General features: G+C 39.7%; 1 protein-coding gene across 1 annotated transcript in view; it reads right to left on the minus strand.

Moving 5' to 3' along the window:
• The window catches only part of LOC112254151 (protein phosphatase 1, regulatory subunit 16B), a 120,354-nt gene that overhangs the window by 32,133 nt on the left and 72,624 nt on the right, over positions 1 to 15,597 (minus strand). Inside the window, exon 3 of the mRNA XM_024426432.2 lies at positions 11,859 to 11,929. Coding sequence (XP_024282200.1) covers positions 11,859 to 11,929 — 71 coding nt within the window. The remainder of the gene's footprint in view (positions 1 to 11,858; positions 11,930 to 15,597) is intronic.

Consider the following 15,597-nt stretch of genomic DNA (forward strand, 5'->3'; position numbering starts at 1 on the left):
ATCCTAGGTCAGCCGTACAGAGATCGTTACACCTAATGATCAAGGACTTCAGCTGCAGCTGCAAATCTGTGCAATATCAGACAAAATGAGAGTGACATTCAAATAAAACAAGACAAAAAAGGAAAAGTTCAATGACCAAAAAACAAAGAGTCAACACAATGTAATATCATACAAAGGATGCCTATGTACATGGTTAGTGGGTTTAGACATTCATCTTACTCCAAAACAAGGGATGATCAGTGGTGTTAAAAGTACCCAAATTGTCATACTTGAGTAAAAGTAAAGATACCTTAACAAAGAAAGTGAGTCACTCAGTAAAATATTACACGAGTAAAAGTCTAAAATAATTTGGTTTTAAATGCATAAATATCAAAATTAAATGTACAGTCGTGGCCAAAAGTTGAGAATGACACAACTATTAATATCCACAAATGTTGCTGCTTCAGTGTCTGGATATTTTTGTCAGATGTTACTATGGAACACAAGCCTTTCATAAGTGTCAAAGGCTTTTATTGACAATTATACATGAAGTTGATGCAAAGAGTCAGAATTTACAGTGTTGACCCTTCTTTTTCAAGACCTCTGCAATCTGCCCTGGAATGCTGTCAATTAACTTATGGGCCAGATCCTGACTGATGGCAGCCTATTCTTGCATAATCAATGCTTGGAGTTTGTCAGAATTTGTGGGTTTCTGTTTGTCCTCCCGCCTCTTGAGGATTGACCACAAGTTCTCAACGGGATTAAGGTCTGGGGAGTGTCCTGGCCATGGACCCAAAATATCAATGTTTTGTTCCCAGAGCCACTTAATTATCACTTTTGCCTTATGGAAAGGTGCTCCATCTTGCTGGAAAAGGCATTGTTCGTCACCAAACTGTTCCTGGATGGTTGGGAGAAGTTTCTCTCGGAGGATGTGTTGGTACCATTCTTTATTCATGGCTGTGTTCTTAGGCAAAATTGTCAGTGAGCCCACTCCCTTGGCTGAGAAGCAACTCCACACATGAATGGTCTCAGGATGCTTTACTGTTGACATGACACAGGACTGATGGTAGCGCTCACCTCATCTTCTCCGGACAAGCTTTTATCCGGTTGCCCCAATCAATCGGAAAGGGGATTCAGAGAAAATGACTTTACCCCAGTCCTCAGCAGTCCAATCCCTGTACCTTTTGCAGAATATCAGTCTGTCCCTGATGTTTTTCCTGGAGAGAAGTGGCTTCTTTGCTGTCCTTCTTGACACCAGGGCATCCTCCAAAAGTCTTTGCCTCACTGTGCATGCAGATGCACTCACAACTGCCTGCTGCCATTCCTGAGCAAGCTCTGTACTGGTGGTGCCCCGATCCCACAGCTGAATCAACTGTAGGAGACGGTCCTGGCGCTTACTGGACTTTCTTGGGCACCCTGAAGCTTTCATCACAACAATTGAAACACTCTCCTTGAAGTTCTTGATGATCCAATAAATGGTTGATTTAGGTGCAATCTTACTGGCAGCAATATCCTTGCCTGTGTAGCCTTTTTTGTGCAAAGCAATGATGACGGCACGTGTTTCCTTGCAGGTAACCATGGTTGACAGAGGAAGAACAATGATTCCAAGCACCACCCTCCTCTTGAAGCTTCCAGTCTGTTATTCAACATCAATCAGCATGACAGAGTGATCTCCAGCCTTGACATGATGTCTGCTGGTCCTTTTGTGGCAGTGCTGAAATGCAGTGGAAATGTTTTTGGGATTCAGTTCATTTGCATGGCAAAGAGGGACTTTGCAATTAACTGCAATTAATCTGATCACTCCACATAACATTCTGGAGTTTTTGCAAATTGCCATCATACAAACTGAGGCAGTAGAATGTGAAAATTAATATTTGTGTCATTCTCAAAACGTTTGGCCACGACTGTAATTGCTAAAATAGATGTAAGTATCAAAAGGAAAAGTATAAATTATTTCAAATTCCTTATATTAAGCAAGCCAGATGGCACCATTATCTGTTTTTTTTTAAATGTATTAACGAATAGCCATGGGCTCGCTACAACACTCGGACATCATTTTCAAACGAAGCATGTGTTTAGTGAGTCCACCAGATAAGAGGCAGAAGGGATTACCAGGGATGTTCTCTTTATAAGTGTGTGAATTAGACTATTGTCCTGTCCTGCTAAGCTTTTAAAATGTAACGAGTAGTTTTGGGTGGCAGGGAAGATGTATGGAATAAAAAGTACATAGTTTTTAAGGAATGTAGTGAAGTAAAAGTAAAAGTTGTCAAAAATATAAATAGTAAAGTACAGATACCCAAAACAACTACTTAATTAGTACTTTCAAGTATTTTTACTTAAGTACCTTACACCACTGGAGATGATTGAATAGTTAAATGTATAGGGGGTTTAAAATAAAATAAGCAGAATGTCAGAGCTGTGACAGAAACCTGCACATCCAGTAGCTAGATCTTGGATGGAGTTTCTTTGTGAACTTCATCCACAGACCGGGAATAGCAGCTTTCACAGGTCTCTGTATCTGAGGTTAGGAAACATAGAAATTAGACCAGTTTAATTATTCTCAAATGATATAACTTTTGATATTTCGTTGCAATTGTGCTTTTGTATTGTCATAGTTCTCTCTTTGGGACTGTACATCTGTTCTTTAGCTAGCTAGCTTAGCTACTAGCTTGGTAGCTAACATTGTTGTTAGCAGATTAAACTTATGTTTGTGTCATAAAAAACAACCAATGGATGGCAGTCTATCATATTTACACGTAGGTAGCTAGCTAGATACCTGACATTACCTAGAATAATAGTTAACTTAATAAACAACTTACCCATGTGCTACACATCATCCACCACCTCCTGCTGCAGCTAACATTACTAGCCATATATGCAGGCAATGCAGCCCACTACGATGCTTCTTTGGGAAATCTATACATTTTAATTTAGAAAAATAGATGTGTCTCGGGACGTAACGACCATCCCACCAGGGAATACATTCTGTTAAACTGCCAATTCTTACCTTGAAAAAACAACTAAATTAGATTAGCTAGCTTAGCCAGCTAGCTGTTTACAGCCGCGATTTAACAGTTGTTTATAAACACAACGAAAGTTCTTTGGGGTTCCAGGGTTCACTTCCACTTCTCCTCAAAAAGCCGTTTGAAAGGGTCAATAGTACAGGTCAGGGAACCATGTCATTCTGTTACCATCATGCTGTTACTGGGTGTTCACCCACTTCACTTACTGTAGGTCAATAACCAAAATAGATATAATTTCATAGCTGACACCACATTATTCAGGCATCTTGAATCTTAATTCAGAGTAGGTATTTAACAGAGCTTTTGGAAAACGTGGTCACATAAATTGGAGGGAGATTTTACAGTCATTCTATTACCAAACTTTACATCTGCACTGTGAGTAAATGTGTTTTTGCAAAACTTTGGAAATTGTTCAAAGTAGTCCTTGTGCATAGAGTTTTTTACTTTTCAAATCAATAGTTTTTATTTGGCATACTTTTAAAGTGAAAAATCAGATTATCAGCATCATTCTGTTACCGTGGAATTGCCAACACACAGTATTTGAAACATAACTCTACAGACTATGAGCTTGACAAGAGATCAGTTTGTTCTCGGGATATTTCCCTTCTTAGACACAGAATGTGTATGTCTGTGAGAGAGACTTGTTTAATAACTTCCTTATTGGCTTCAAGGAGCAGAACAGTATGACACATAATACAGGTGGTGGTGCTTATTTCTGTTCTTCCTGTGCGATCTGTGTGTGTGAGATGTGTTTCTGCGTGCATGTGTGTGTGAATGCGTGCAAACTGTTTGACAGCAGAAGAGACAAAGTTACAAGGTACATGGTACAGTCAGTCTAGGTGAAATAACATGAGCCATAGCACGGTTGGAAAAAAACGTTTCTTTTTAAACTGAAAGTCACCAGGAAGTAACCATTGTTACCACACAATTTCCTATCAAATACAGAGTAAACACTAGTGGAAACAGTAAAGTCAAATACATTTGTAGGCCTACCCTAGAAACTGGCTTTAATGTGCGAAATGTACAGTAGCTAAACATGGTTTACAACTTAAATGTTGCGTTTGTACTCATGATTGGATAAAGTCAAAATCTTCAGCTTGTGTTAGGCAAAGGGTACATTTAGGCAAACCCAACCGTGTCCATGTCAAAATAATTTACCCTCGTCTGGATTACAGCTTGGCTAGCCCACCATTAGCATTACCATAAGAACCCTCTTTAAAACCCACATATTTGAGCCCACATACTAGCTGTTAGGCTAATCCCCCGAGCCTTTCCCTGTAATTCCCCTGTAGCCTGCCTCCCCCGGCCCTCTGCCTGCGCTAAGACAATGAACCGACCGGGGAAGGAAATAATGTGTCTTTCATAACTGCTCATGCAAAGTATTTAGAGACGAAGGCCTGCCTCACAAAGAGGCAGATTGTGCATCTGTGTGTGTGGATAACAACACTGGCTGTGTTACTGGGCTCTGGCTGTGGGTTGTATGGATTGGAGGGGTGGTGGGCAGGGGGAGAGCAGAAAGCAAGGTTGATGCACTGTAAAGGTCCAGGGAAACAAAATAATATTATGGAGTCAGTGTTTGGTTAATAGTACAGAATCTAATACATAAACTGTGGGCTGAAAGACAGGGGGACTGTTTTACTGGGTGGTTAGGAGTTAATGAAGGGCCTGGTGAAGCGTAGTCTCTAGACAGATGGTTTGCTTCCGGCAATGTATCAGTTGGGATGCATTTTAAGCCCCGCCTACCCAAACTCGTGATTTGTTGAGAGAGTTGTCTGTAAAAAAAAAAAAAAAAAAAAAAAAAAGTGTTTTGGCTTACGTTGCTCCAAGGTCAGGGATATCTGAGACTAGATGGTGAGAGGAGAGAACAAGGCTGAAGTACTGTACAGTAAAGGTAAATATGGCCTCAGTGTTTGTTTAGTTGGAAGGATACAGAGTATGCAGAGTATGGAATACTGGGGTGTGGTACTGTCGTTTGGTATTATATCAAAACCTTCTAAAGCACTCCTGGGTTACTCTTTTATAGTGGTGGAAAAAGTCCTCAATTGTCATACTAGAGTAAAGATATCTTAATAGAAAATGACTCAAGTAAAAGTGAAAGTCACCCAGTAAAATACCACTTGAGTAAAAGTCTAAACGGATTTGATTTTAAATATACTTAAGTATCAAAAGTAAATGGAATGGCTAAAATGTACTTAAGCATCAAAAGTAGAAATCATTTCAACTTACTTATATTAAGCAAACCAGACGGCACAAATGTTTATTGTTTTTATTGAAGGATAGCCAGGGGCACAATCCGACACGCAGACATAATTTCCAAACGAAGCATTTGTGTTTAGTGCGTCTTACAGATCAGAGGCAGTAGGGATGACCAGGGATGTTCTCTTGATAAGTGTGTGAATTGGACAATTTTCCAGAATATAGTGAAATAGAAGTAGAAGTTGCCAAAAATACAGATAGTAAAGTACAGATACTTTAAAGTACTACTTAATACATTTTGGGGGGTATTTGTATTTAATTACTTTACATCACTGCTCTTTTATTCTGGGAGCAAGTGAGATTGACAGGCCTTCAGATGTGTTCAGACATTTCTTTACTCGATGTGACACTTTCGTGAAGGCACTCAAACTCACTGATTAACAAGGCATAACTGTGTCCAATTCTCAGATTCTCTGGTGGATCTATCAGTGATAAAACAAAGCCAGCTGGATGACGACACCTGAAATTGGTGTCGTGACATTTCAGATGAGCCCGATAGCATGCGCTTACACACATACACACACGTTATGTTCTTCTATCCTTGTGGGGACCTAAAAGAAATGTCCATTCAAAATCCTATTTTCCCTAGCCCCTAACATCAAATCAAATTTTATGATTTGTCACATGCGCCGAATACAACAGACCTTACAGAGAAATGCGTACTTACAAGCCCTTAACAAACAATGCAGTTGAAAGAAAAATAAGTGTTAAGTATTCTCAAATTAACTGAAAAAAAGAAAAGAAAAATAACAATAAAACAACCCTAACCGCTAACCCGTACCACAATTCTAACGCTAATTGTGACCCTAACACTGAAGTTTAAAATAACCTTTGTCCTCATGGGGATGTGGGAAACGGGGCTGAGTTTTCCTTGTTTTACTGTCCCTGTTGGGACTTGAGGATTTTATGTCCCCACAAGGATAAAAGAACCCCCCCCACAAATACTTTCACAGTATATGCGGCAGGTTTAAAAATAACAAAGCTAGTGTATGTTCTTCATGTATAGTCAATTGGTCATTATTTTCCTTTCCAGAACCATATTGGATGTAAGTTGTTATATGATACTTTTATGTTATCCTCTTGGATCTAATGTATTCTCTTTATCTATATGTGAAGTATTTTCTAACTCCATAAATAAATCATTGTGCTCCAACATAGAGGCCTGTCACTGGACCAAGAGGCCCAGACCCCTCAGTCAAGACATGCTACCCATGGTCCAGAATTATGTGCCAGGGAGAGAATAGAACAAACACAAAAGTGAAAACACACACTTTGAGGTGTGGTGCTGACCATCGAAATGAAATGAGTTACTATATTTACATGACGCTGACAGACTAACGGAACATATAAAATATAAACTCAGAAAATGAAATTAAAGTCGCCTACTCTTCTCTTATGACTAATCGCACAGGAAATTAAATTGAGACATTTATTTATTTTCCATGAGAGAGAAGATGTCTTGCCACCCACCCATCACCCAGTGGTGCCAGACAGACAGAGTACAAGACAGAGCAGAGAGCTACATAAATTATACAGTATGTTCGAGATGATCAGCCTGAGCAATGTCACTGCACTGTGCCGTATCTCTCACCAACAACACTTTCTATCCAAAACAAACAAAAATTACAAGACCAAAGCGGTTTGTTAAAAAAAAAATGGATATATAGGGGTAGTTCTAAATTGAAATGTTTCTTGCGGAAAAAATATGAAATTCATATCCATGGCAGCAATTGAAAGGGAACCGTTTCGAGATTATGGGAGAATGATTAGACCAAAAGGCGAGGACACAACAGTTCACCTGACACAAGACTGAATCCAAACATTACACTGTTGATTTTATTTGAATTTGACATTTACTGTACTTTTGACACATTTGTTGATAACAAAATCTGACAATACTCCGGATACATTCAGTAACATGAGAATATTCGTGGGAAATGTGGGGTAGGTGCAACACAAGACCAAAAAAATGACAAGGGTTTGAGTGAGAGAACTAACTGGTCTGTTCAGAACAACCAAGGGTATTACGCCATGTCATCTTGTAATGGTACATCAAACATAGTGATCGTGAACGTTTTATGATATGGAAATGTGAAGTCCCCAATTGAACTCATGGGCGTTTGCTTGTATGACATCAAAGCGGTATTTATAATAATCCTCACCGTCTCATCTTTCAGAATACCTAGAGTCCCAGGTGCTCAAGTTCAGAACAGAACGTCTGTCAGTCAACACCCATACAGGGCTGTGAAGAGCAGAGCCAGAGCTCTGACGTCATGTACAGCATGTTATTGTACGGCCACCGTGTTCCAATTTAGGCGTTTATCAGTGCCCAAATCTGCAATTTTGTAAAGGTGTGTAAAGGGCCACTATGCCAATCCCTTAGCCATAGTTCTAACAGGGGATATCTGCTCTTCTCCGTTCAGAATCCCTAGATGCAGCAGACATCGTGATCTCTTTTGCTATTTTTATTATCCATGGCCCCGAGCCCAGACAATTCGTGAATCGAAGTAAATAACAGCAATTTCCCTCAAATCTACTGATCATGTCATCTCATTATACATTCTCATTATTTGAGTATAGAAAGACATACGACGTCTCCTATTGCACTGTAAGATGTGGTCTTTACTGATATATCTCTTAAACAATGTCAACTACGCTTTGGTGCTTTTTTTTGCTCACAAAATTTATATTTGGTGCAAAATTGAAAAACAATGTAACTGGGAATCAAAATGGCCCATCTATACTCCAATATTTCACAATAATGCCTTGCGATCTGGAGGGTGGCCTTTTGCATCCCCCCAATGATCCAAATGTAGAATCCGTGTCCTTGCCAATATCATGGACAGTAATGGTTTGACAACCTTCCAAGATTTGAACGACGCATACATACAGTATTAGCAGCCAACTCCTTTTCTATACTTACAATTTAGGTCAGCTATGCTGTCCTAAGGAATCCCTTGGGAAACCCTACTACTAAACCATCCAACGATGGGATTTATAAATAAATGATCTGGGCTCCCGAAAGGACTGATATCTATAATATATAAACTTTTGGGAAAAAAAAAACATTTAAAAACTAGCCATTAAAAACATATGGTTCACAGATCTAAGTGAATTTGAAAAACCCTTTAACTGGAACAGAATATGGGAAAATTGGACCTTGGCATCCTGTAATCTGAACCATGAATTTATACATTTTAAGTTTGTTCAGACTGTATTTAAAGGAAACTTTACGATGAAACTGGCCCCAATTCCCAACTGTTCACTGTGTCCCCTGTATCAGGTAGGGATATTCATTCATATGATGTGGGAGTGCTGTGCATTTAAATGCTTCTAGGACAAAGTTACAACATTTATTTCAAAGTGCATGAATGTAAATATTCACTGCTTTGCATTTCCTATGTTATTTAACGATGATAGCTCACTGAATCTCTCAATCAACCAGACCATTAATGCTGGCAGACAACACTGCTGCAAAAAAAGATGTTGGCTCTTGATAGCAATCACTCCACTCTCTCCCAATTCACCAGTGGATACAGTTACAATTAGAAGTTATAACATTAGAATTATCGACAGCGAGAATGAATGGTGATAGTCAAGGTATAATTGATGCCCAACACACAAGAAATACACACTACCATTCAAAAGTCTGGGGTCACTTAGAAATTTCTTTTTTTGTCCATTAAAATAACATCATACTGATCAGAAATACAGTGTAGACATTGTTAACTTGTTATGGCTGCAATCCCCCTATCGGGATAGGTGTCAACAACTGCTGAATAGCATAGCGCTACATTCAATAAATATTACTACAAATATTTATATTCATGAAATCACAAGTGCAATATAGGAAAACACAGCTTAGCCTTTTGTTAATCCACCTGTCGTGTCAGATTTAGAAATTATGCTTTATAGCGAAAGCAATCCAAGCGTTTGTGTAAGTTTATCGATCGCACAACAAAACATTAAGTACACTTAGCATCAGGAAGCTTGGTCACGAAAATCAGAAAAGCAATCAAATTAATCGTTTACCTTTGATGGACTTCAGATGTTTTCACTCACGAGACTCCCAGTTACACAACAAATGTTCCTTTTGTTCCATAAAGATTATTTTTATATCCACAATACCTCCAGTTGTTTGTCCCGTTATGTTCAGAAATCCACAGGAAAGAGCGGTCACGACAAAACAGACGAAAATTCCAAATAGTTTCCATAATGCCCACAGAAACATGTCAAACGTTTTTTATAATCGATCCTCAGGTTGTTTTTAAAATATATAAATCGATAATATATCAACCGCAAATGTCTTTCACAGTAGGAGGGAAAAGCAGTGGCTGCCCAAACTCTTGCGCGAGCAAACTCATGTGACCACATGACGCAATGTTATCGTTCTGGCTCATTTTTCAAAATAAAAGCCTGAAACTATGTCTGAAAACTGACACCTTGAGGAAGCGATAGGAAAAGGAATCTGGTTCATATCCCTTTAAATCCAGCAAAGGGAGGGTATGGAACATGGAGTTTTCAAAATAGAAGCCACTTCCTGTTTTGATTTTCTGGCTTCTATTTTGATTTTCCTCAGGGTTTCACCTGCAATATCAGTTCTGTTATACTCAGTCGATATTTTGACAGTTTTGGAAACTTTAGAGTGTTTTCTATCCAATACTAATAATAATATGCATATATTAGCAACAGATTGAGGAGCTGGCCGTTTACAATGGGCACCTTTTCATCCAAGCTACTCAATACTGCCCCTGCAGCCATATGAAGTTAATGTTGTAAATGACTATCGTAGCTGGAAACAGCAGATTTTTTATGAAATATCTTCATAGGTGTTACAGAGGCCCATTATCAGCAACCATCACTCCTGTGTTCCAATGGCACGCTGCCTAGAAGGCCAGCATCCCAGAGTCGCCTCTTCACTGTTGACATTGAGACTGGTGTTTTGCGGGTACTATTTTACGAAGTTGCCAGTTGAGGACTCTAATCTGGTAAGAGCCAGTTTGCACTGTTCTGTGAAGGGAGTAGTACACAGCGTTGTATGAGATCTTCAGTTTCTTGGCAATTTGTCGCATGGAATAGCCTTCATTTCTCAGAACAAGAATAGACTGACACGTTTCAGAAGAAATGTCTTTGTTTCTGGCCATTTTGAGCCTGTAATCAAACCCACAAATTATGATGCTCAAGATAATCAACTAATCTAAAGGCGACAAATTGTATTGCTTCTTTAAACAGAACAGCTTTCAGCAGTGCTAACATAATTGAAAAAGGGTTTTCTAATGATCAATTAGCCTATTAAAATGATAAACTTGGATTAGCTAACAGAATGTGCCATTGGAACACTGGAGTGATGGCTGCTGATAATGGGCCTCTGTACGCCTATGTTGATATTCCATAAAAATAAATAAAATATATTTAAAAAATCTGCCATTTCCAGCTACAATAGTCATTTACAACATTAGTAATGTCTACACTGTATTTCTCATCAATTTTATTTTAATGCACAAAAAATTAATTCCATATGTGCTATTGTGATGTCTTCATTACTATTCTACAATGTAGAAAACAGTCAAAATAAAACCCTATAATTAGGTGTCCAAAATTTTGACTGCTACTGTATATAAATAAATAAAACATCATTCATCATAGAGGTGCCTACATGTATACATAAACAAGGGAAATGTGAAACAGAATAAGTGAAATTGATTCCAACAGTCTATTATCAACATGCATGTATGTATAAGGGCGCATGAGGTCCTCTTGTAGGGGGAAATTTGCATCTCCCAGGAAAACATGAGGACTTGGCATTGTGGAACCTGGCAGGACAGCTGGCGGTTGTAAATCGAGGGTCTTCTGCAGTATAGACCCAAAAGAACTCTTGAAACACTCCACCATAGCTCTCTCGGCCGTATGCCCCTACATCCACCCTTGTAAACCTGTAGCGGGTATCTTCTCTGTCTCCGTATCTCGCCTATTATTTGTGTTTCGATACATAAAGTCTAGTAGATCCTGGGTAATTCCCACAAATTATATTTTCTTGCCAGTCAAGTGTCTCTCTGTGTACACAATTTTATTCTCCCGCTCGCCTCTTCCTTGCTTGGGTGTGTTGTCACTTCCTTGTTTGGCCATAGATGGCTATTACCAGCTCATCGCCCTCTACTGTCCCGGGGTTTATTGCAGCATACGCCTTTTATTGTTTGTCATTTTTTTTGAGAAACGGAATTGAGGAATTGAGGAAACATGAATGGAGACGGAGCCAAAGTGTGTGCCGGGCTGCATTGATTAATGCCCCGTGTCATAACGAGAGCACACCACACTGCAGGTACAATAGCATGGCCTGGAACAACTCATTAATAACACTACCTCAGACAAACACAAAGTAAAGACGCACGCACGAACATGCACGCACACGCAGCCCACCACTGCATGGCATGAAACATTTGAATTCTTTATTTATTTAACTAGGCAAATCAGTTAAGAACCAATTCTTATTTACAATGACGGCCTACCCCAGCCAAACCTGGACGATGCTGGGCCAATTGTGGATTGAAGGACTTAGTAATTATATTGTTTATAATTAGTGACAGAGGAACATAAGCTCACCTGGTGTAGGGCAGTGAGTCCATCCTCGTTGCACAAGTCTGGACTGACATTGTTCTTCAGCAGGTAGCGTACTGGAACACAGAGAGGGAGAGAAACAGAAGGGACAACACATTAACAAACCATGGTAGAACAGCGTGGACTTCACACATCCACGCCAGACAACAAGAACAACGACAACACATTTAGCCTCTCTCCACTGGCCAGAGAACCTAGGAAGAGGGGGGACACTCACAGTAAGTTCCCAGCAGGAGTTGTCCTTCCCTCTTTTGCTAATGTCAAACCTCTAGTATATGACAATGCCAGGGGCACTCAGCCATGATTGAACCAAATGGTACTCTAAGCTAGCAGGAGAAAAAGACCCAGCAGAGTCCCGACAAAACAGTGATGACTCAGCCAAAGATATCCACGGGAATCGATGGACTGCACACAAAGTGCCTAAAAACAGCACAAAGGGACAAAAAATAAAGAGGTTAAAGTGTTGAGATGTGTAGCTAATAAAGGCATCAGCATGCTTCAGTTCGGCTGGCGGCTAGCCAAAACGACCGAGTGTGCTCGAATACTCCCTTACGAGACCTTCGCTTGAAAAATGATTTTTAAAAAGCGGCAATAGTACAGTTTGTCCATTTGAGACGCCATAGCCAGTATACACTTCCCCAAAAGTCAGAAGTAATCTAAGATAACTCAAGAAATCTATCATTAATTTGATATCTACCGAAGATGTTTGGTATTTTTCAATTAAAAAAAAAATGTACATCAAAACGAGTATCTAGTTTAATTTCAACGGGGTACCCCCCCTTCTCAATTTCCGCCTAAAGACATACCCTAATCTAACTGCCTGTAGCTCAGGCCCAGAGGCAAGGATATACATATTCTTGGTATCATTTGAAAGGAAACACTCTGCATTTTGTGGAAATGTGAATTGAATGTAGGAGAATATAACACAATAGATCTGGTAGAAGAAAAGAAAAGGAAATAAACATACGTTTCCTGTTTTTTATTGTGGCTGCATCATCTTTCAAATTACCAAGAACAGCCAAACATACAGATAGGATGCTGTGGATGATTTGAATGAAGAACATAAGACGGCAACAATAGCTGAGCAAAGTTTTAAACAGATAACTTCAAAAATGAGCGTGCTACATGCCATTGAGTATGAAGTCACCCAGGTGTCCCACACAAATGTACCCAAGTGGCCGAATTGGTACAGTGATACATTTTGAAGGAAAGAACTATATACATAAATGCTATTCTAACACCCCCCCAAATAAATAAATAAATAAATAAATATATATATATATATATATATATATATAATATATATATATATATATATAAATATATATATAAATATATAAATATATAAATAAACAAGGGTAACTATTTACATATTTACAATATTGTGAAGACCCTCAGTCCTCTACACAATATTGTGCTGCTGGTGCCATGGCCCATTACAGTCTCTTTCTGCTGTAAAGCAGAGGCTTACTGAACAGGTGATGCAGGTGATGCAGGGGCATTTTCTGTGACAAAGGGCACAACGACGTCTCCCTACTGTGTCCTGTTTGCCCTGAGGCACATTCATGCCTGCAGAGATGAATCTGGGCAGGTGAACACCACTGGTTGGAGCAGAAGGGACAGAAGGTGCTGCAGTGGACTTGCTGTAGCTAGCAAGCTCCTGAATGAGCAGCTCCCTGAAGGCTAGCTGTGAGAAGGGGAGCTGTCCACAGCTCTTGGCCATTTCCTTCTGGAGGATGAAGGAATTCACCACAGCAATGTCAATGAAATGCTAGAAAAATGTCTTGCACCATTTCATGGTCTTGTGGAGACAATTGTAATATCCTATCAGCGCATCTGACAGGCCCATACCTCCCATGCTCTTGTTGTAGTCCTTCACAGCAGCTGGAATGGGGACATTTTTTGTGGTCCATGCCCCGGCACCATCCTTCACACACCTGACGATGTGATCTCCACTGAAGGACTTGTGGATACTAGAGAATATGACCACCTCTCTGGTATCCATCCACTTCAAAGAGCAGGCCATCTTCACAGATCCATCGCATGGTACCCCGCTCAGCCCGCTTAGGCATGTCGTTCACCTTCGTCTTTCGAAAGCCGACCCTGTTGGTCCGAATGGTGCCACAAACAGTTTGTAGCCCTTCCCCAGCAGTTGAAAATCCAATAACTCCATAACAGAATCATAACTCAGTCCATTACCGGTAGCAAAACTGTTTTCCCCCTCATAAATAAAATAAATTGCAAGTGTAGGCACACATAGAATCAGCCAAAACAAACCGTTTGTAACCCCATTTGGTTGGTTTGTTACGCATGTATTGTTTGAGGCTGATTCTGGCCTTTGAAGCTACCATCTTCTCATCGATGGAAAAGTTCTGGGCGGGCTGAAAATAGGTCTTGCAGGCCTCAACGATGTTGGGGTTGAGAGGTTTGATTTTGCACAGCCTATCAAACCTTGGTGTGCCTCTTGTCATTCTCCCCATCAACTTCTGGTCACTGATGTGAAACGCCCGTGAAACAGTCAGAAACCTTTTACAAGACATGACAGTCATGGGGAAAGGCAGTTAGTCCCTTAGAGTTTTCAACTTCACCAGGCCCATGTAAATGACCATTGAAAAGTAGCAGAAAAGGTCTGACATGGAAATGGTCTTCCATGCCTCTTTCTTTCCTGCCTGCTTCGTAGCCCTGTACTAATTGGTGTTCGACACCAGTGAATCAACAACTGATGAGGTGAAAAACAGTTGAAAAAGTTGAAGGGGGCTGTACTTTGCAGTCATGTCTACTTGAGGTCCTGGCTGCCTTTTGGGTCTAAAAACTGGTGGATTTGGTTCCACATCATCTTCTAACACAGAGTGCCAACGACCCTCTGGCCCTCTGTCTGCAGGTTTCTCTCTTCCCCACCTCCTCTTCTTTGTCACTGACTTCACATCTCTAGATGGCCGGGTAGGTGTGGAGCCAGAGACAGCGGGGGTCCGGCTGGATGAACCAGCTTCAGAGGGAGATGGACACCTAGACATTGGCGGCTCATAATCAGAATCACTGCCACTGTGAAAGATTTTTTTTTAAATCAGTAACAATACTTTCACGTTTGAGCCCTGTATCAACACATATAATAAACAGACATATATAGAGTACAGGGAACATAATCACTATGGTGAAGGGCTGTTCCATTCCATGTTTATGTAAAATACTTCTTTTTTTTAAACACTCACACAGTATAGCCAATGTGTACATTACACATTTCATTACAGATATTATATTATATATATATATATATATTATATATTGCAAATAAAATAAGAAAAAAATAAATAATAATAATAATAATAATAATAATATTTGAAAACTAGCTTCGATGAAAGATTCATCTTCCTGAAGCATCTCGGTCTCGCTGTCTCGATCTATTTCCTCTATAATTTGGGTTAATTTGGGATTTAGCTTTTCTGGATTTATTCGCCATAATTTAAATATATAAAATTGTTGAAAATGCTATTGAATATGTACTGCTATGCGTAACACCCGTGGCTCCGTCAAGTAGGATTTGCAATGGCGAATGAACCTCTTTTACGCCAGAGTTTACGACAAAGGCTGGTATTAAAAACATACACTGCTCAAAAAATAAAGGGAACACTTAAAACACAATGTAACTCCAAGTCAATCACACTTCTGTGAAATCAAACTGTCCACTTGGGAATCAACACCGATTGACAATAAATTTCACATGCTG

Source organism: Oncorhynchus tshawytscha, linkage group LG07 (assembly GCF_018296145.1).
Source record: "Oncorhynchus tshawytscha isolate Ot180627B linkage group LG07, Otsh_v2.0, whole genome shotgun sequence".
In the NCBI taxonomy this organism is placed as follows: Eukaryota; Metazoa; Chordata; class Actinopteri; order Salmoniformes; family Salmonidae; genus Oncorhynchus; species Oncorhynchus tshawytscha.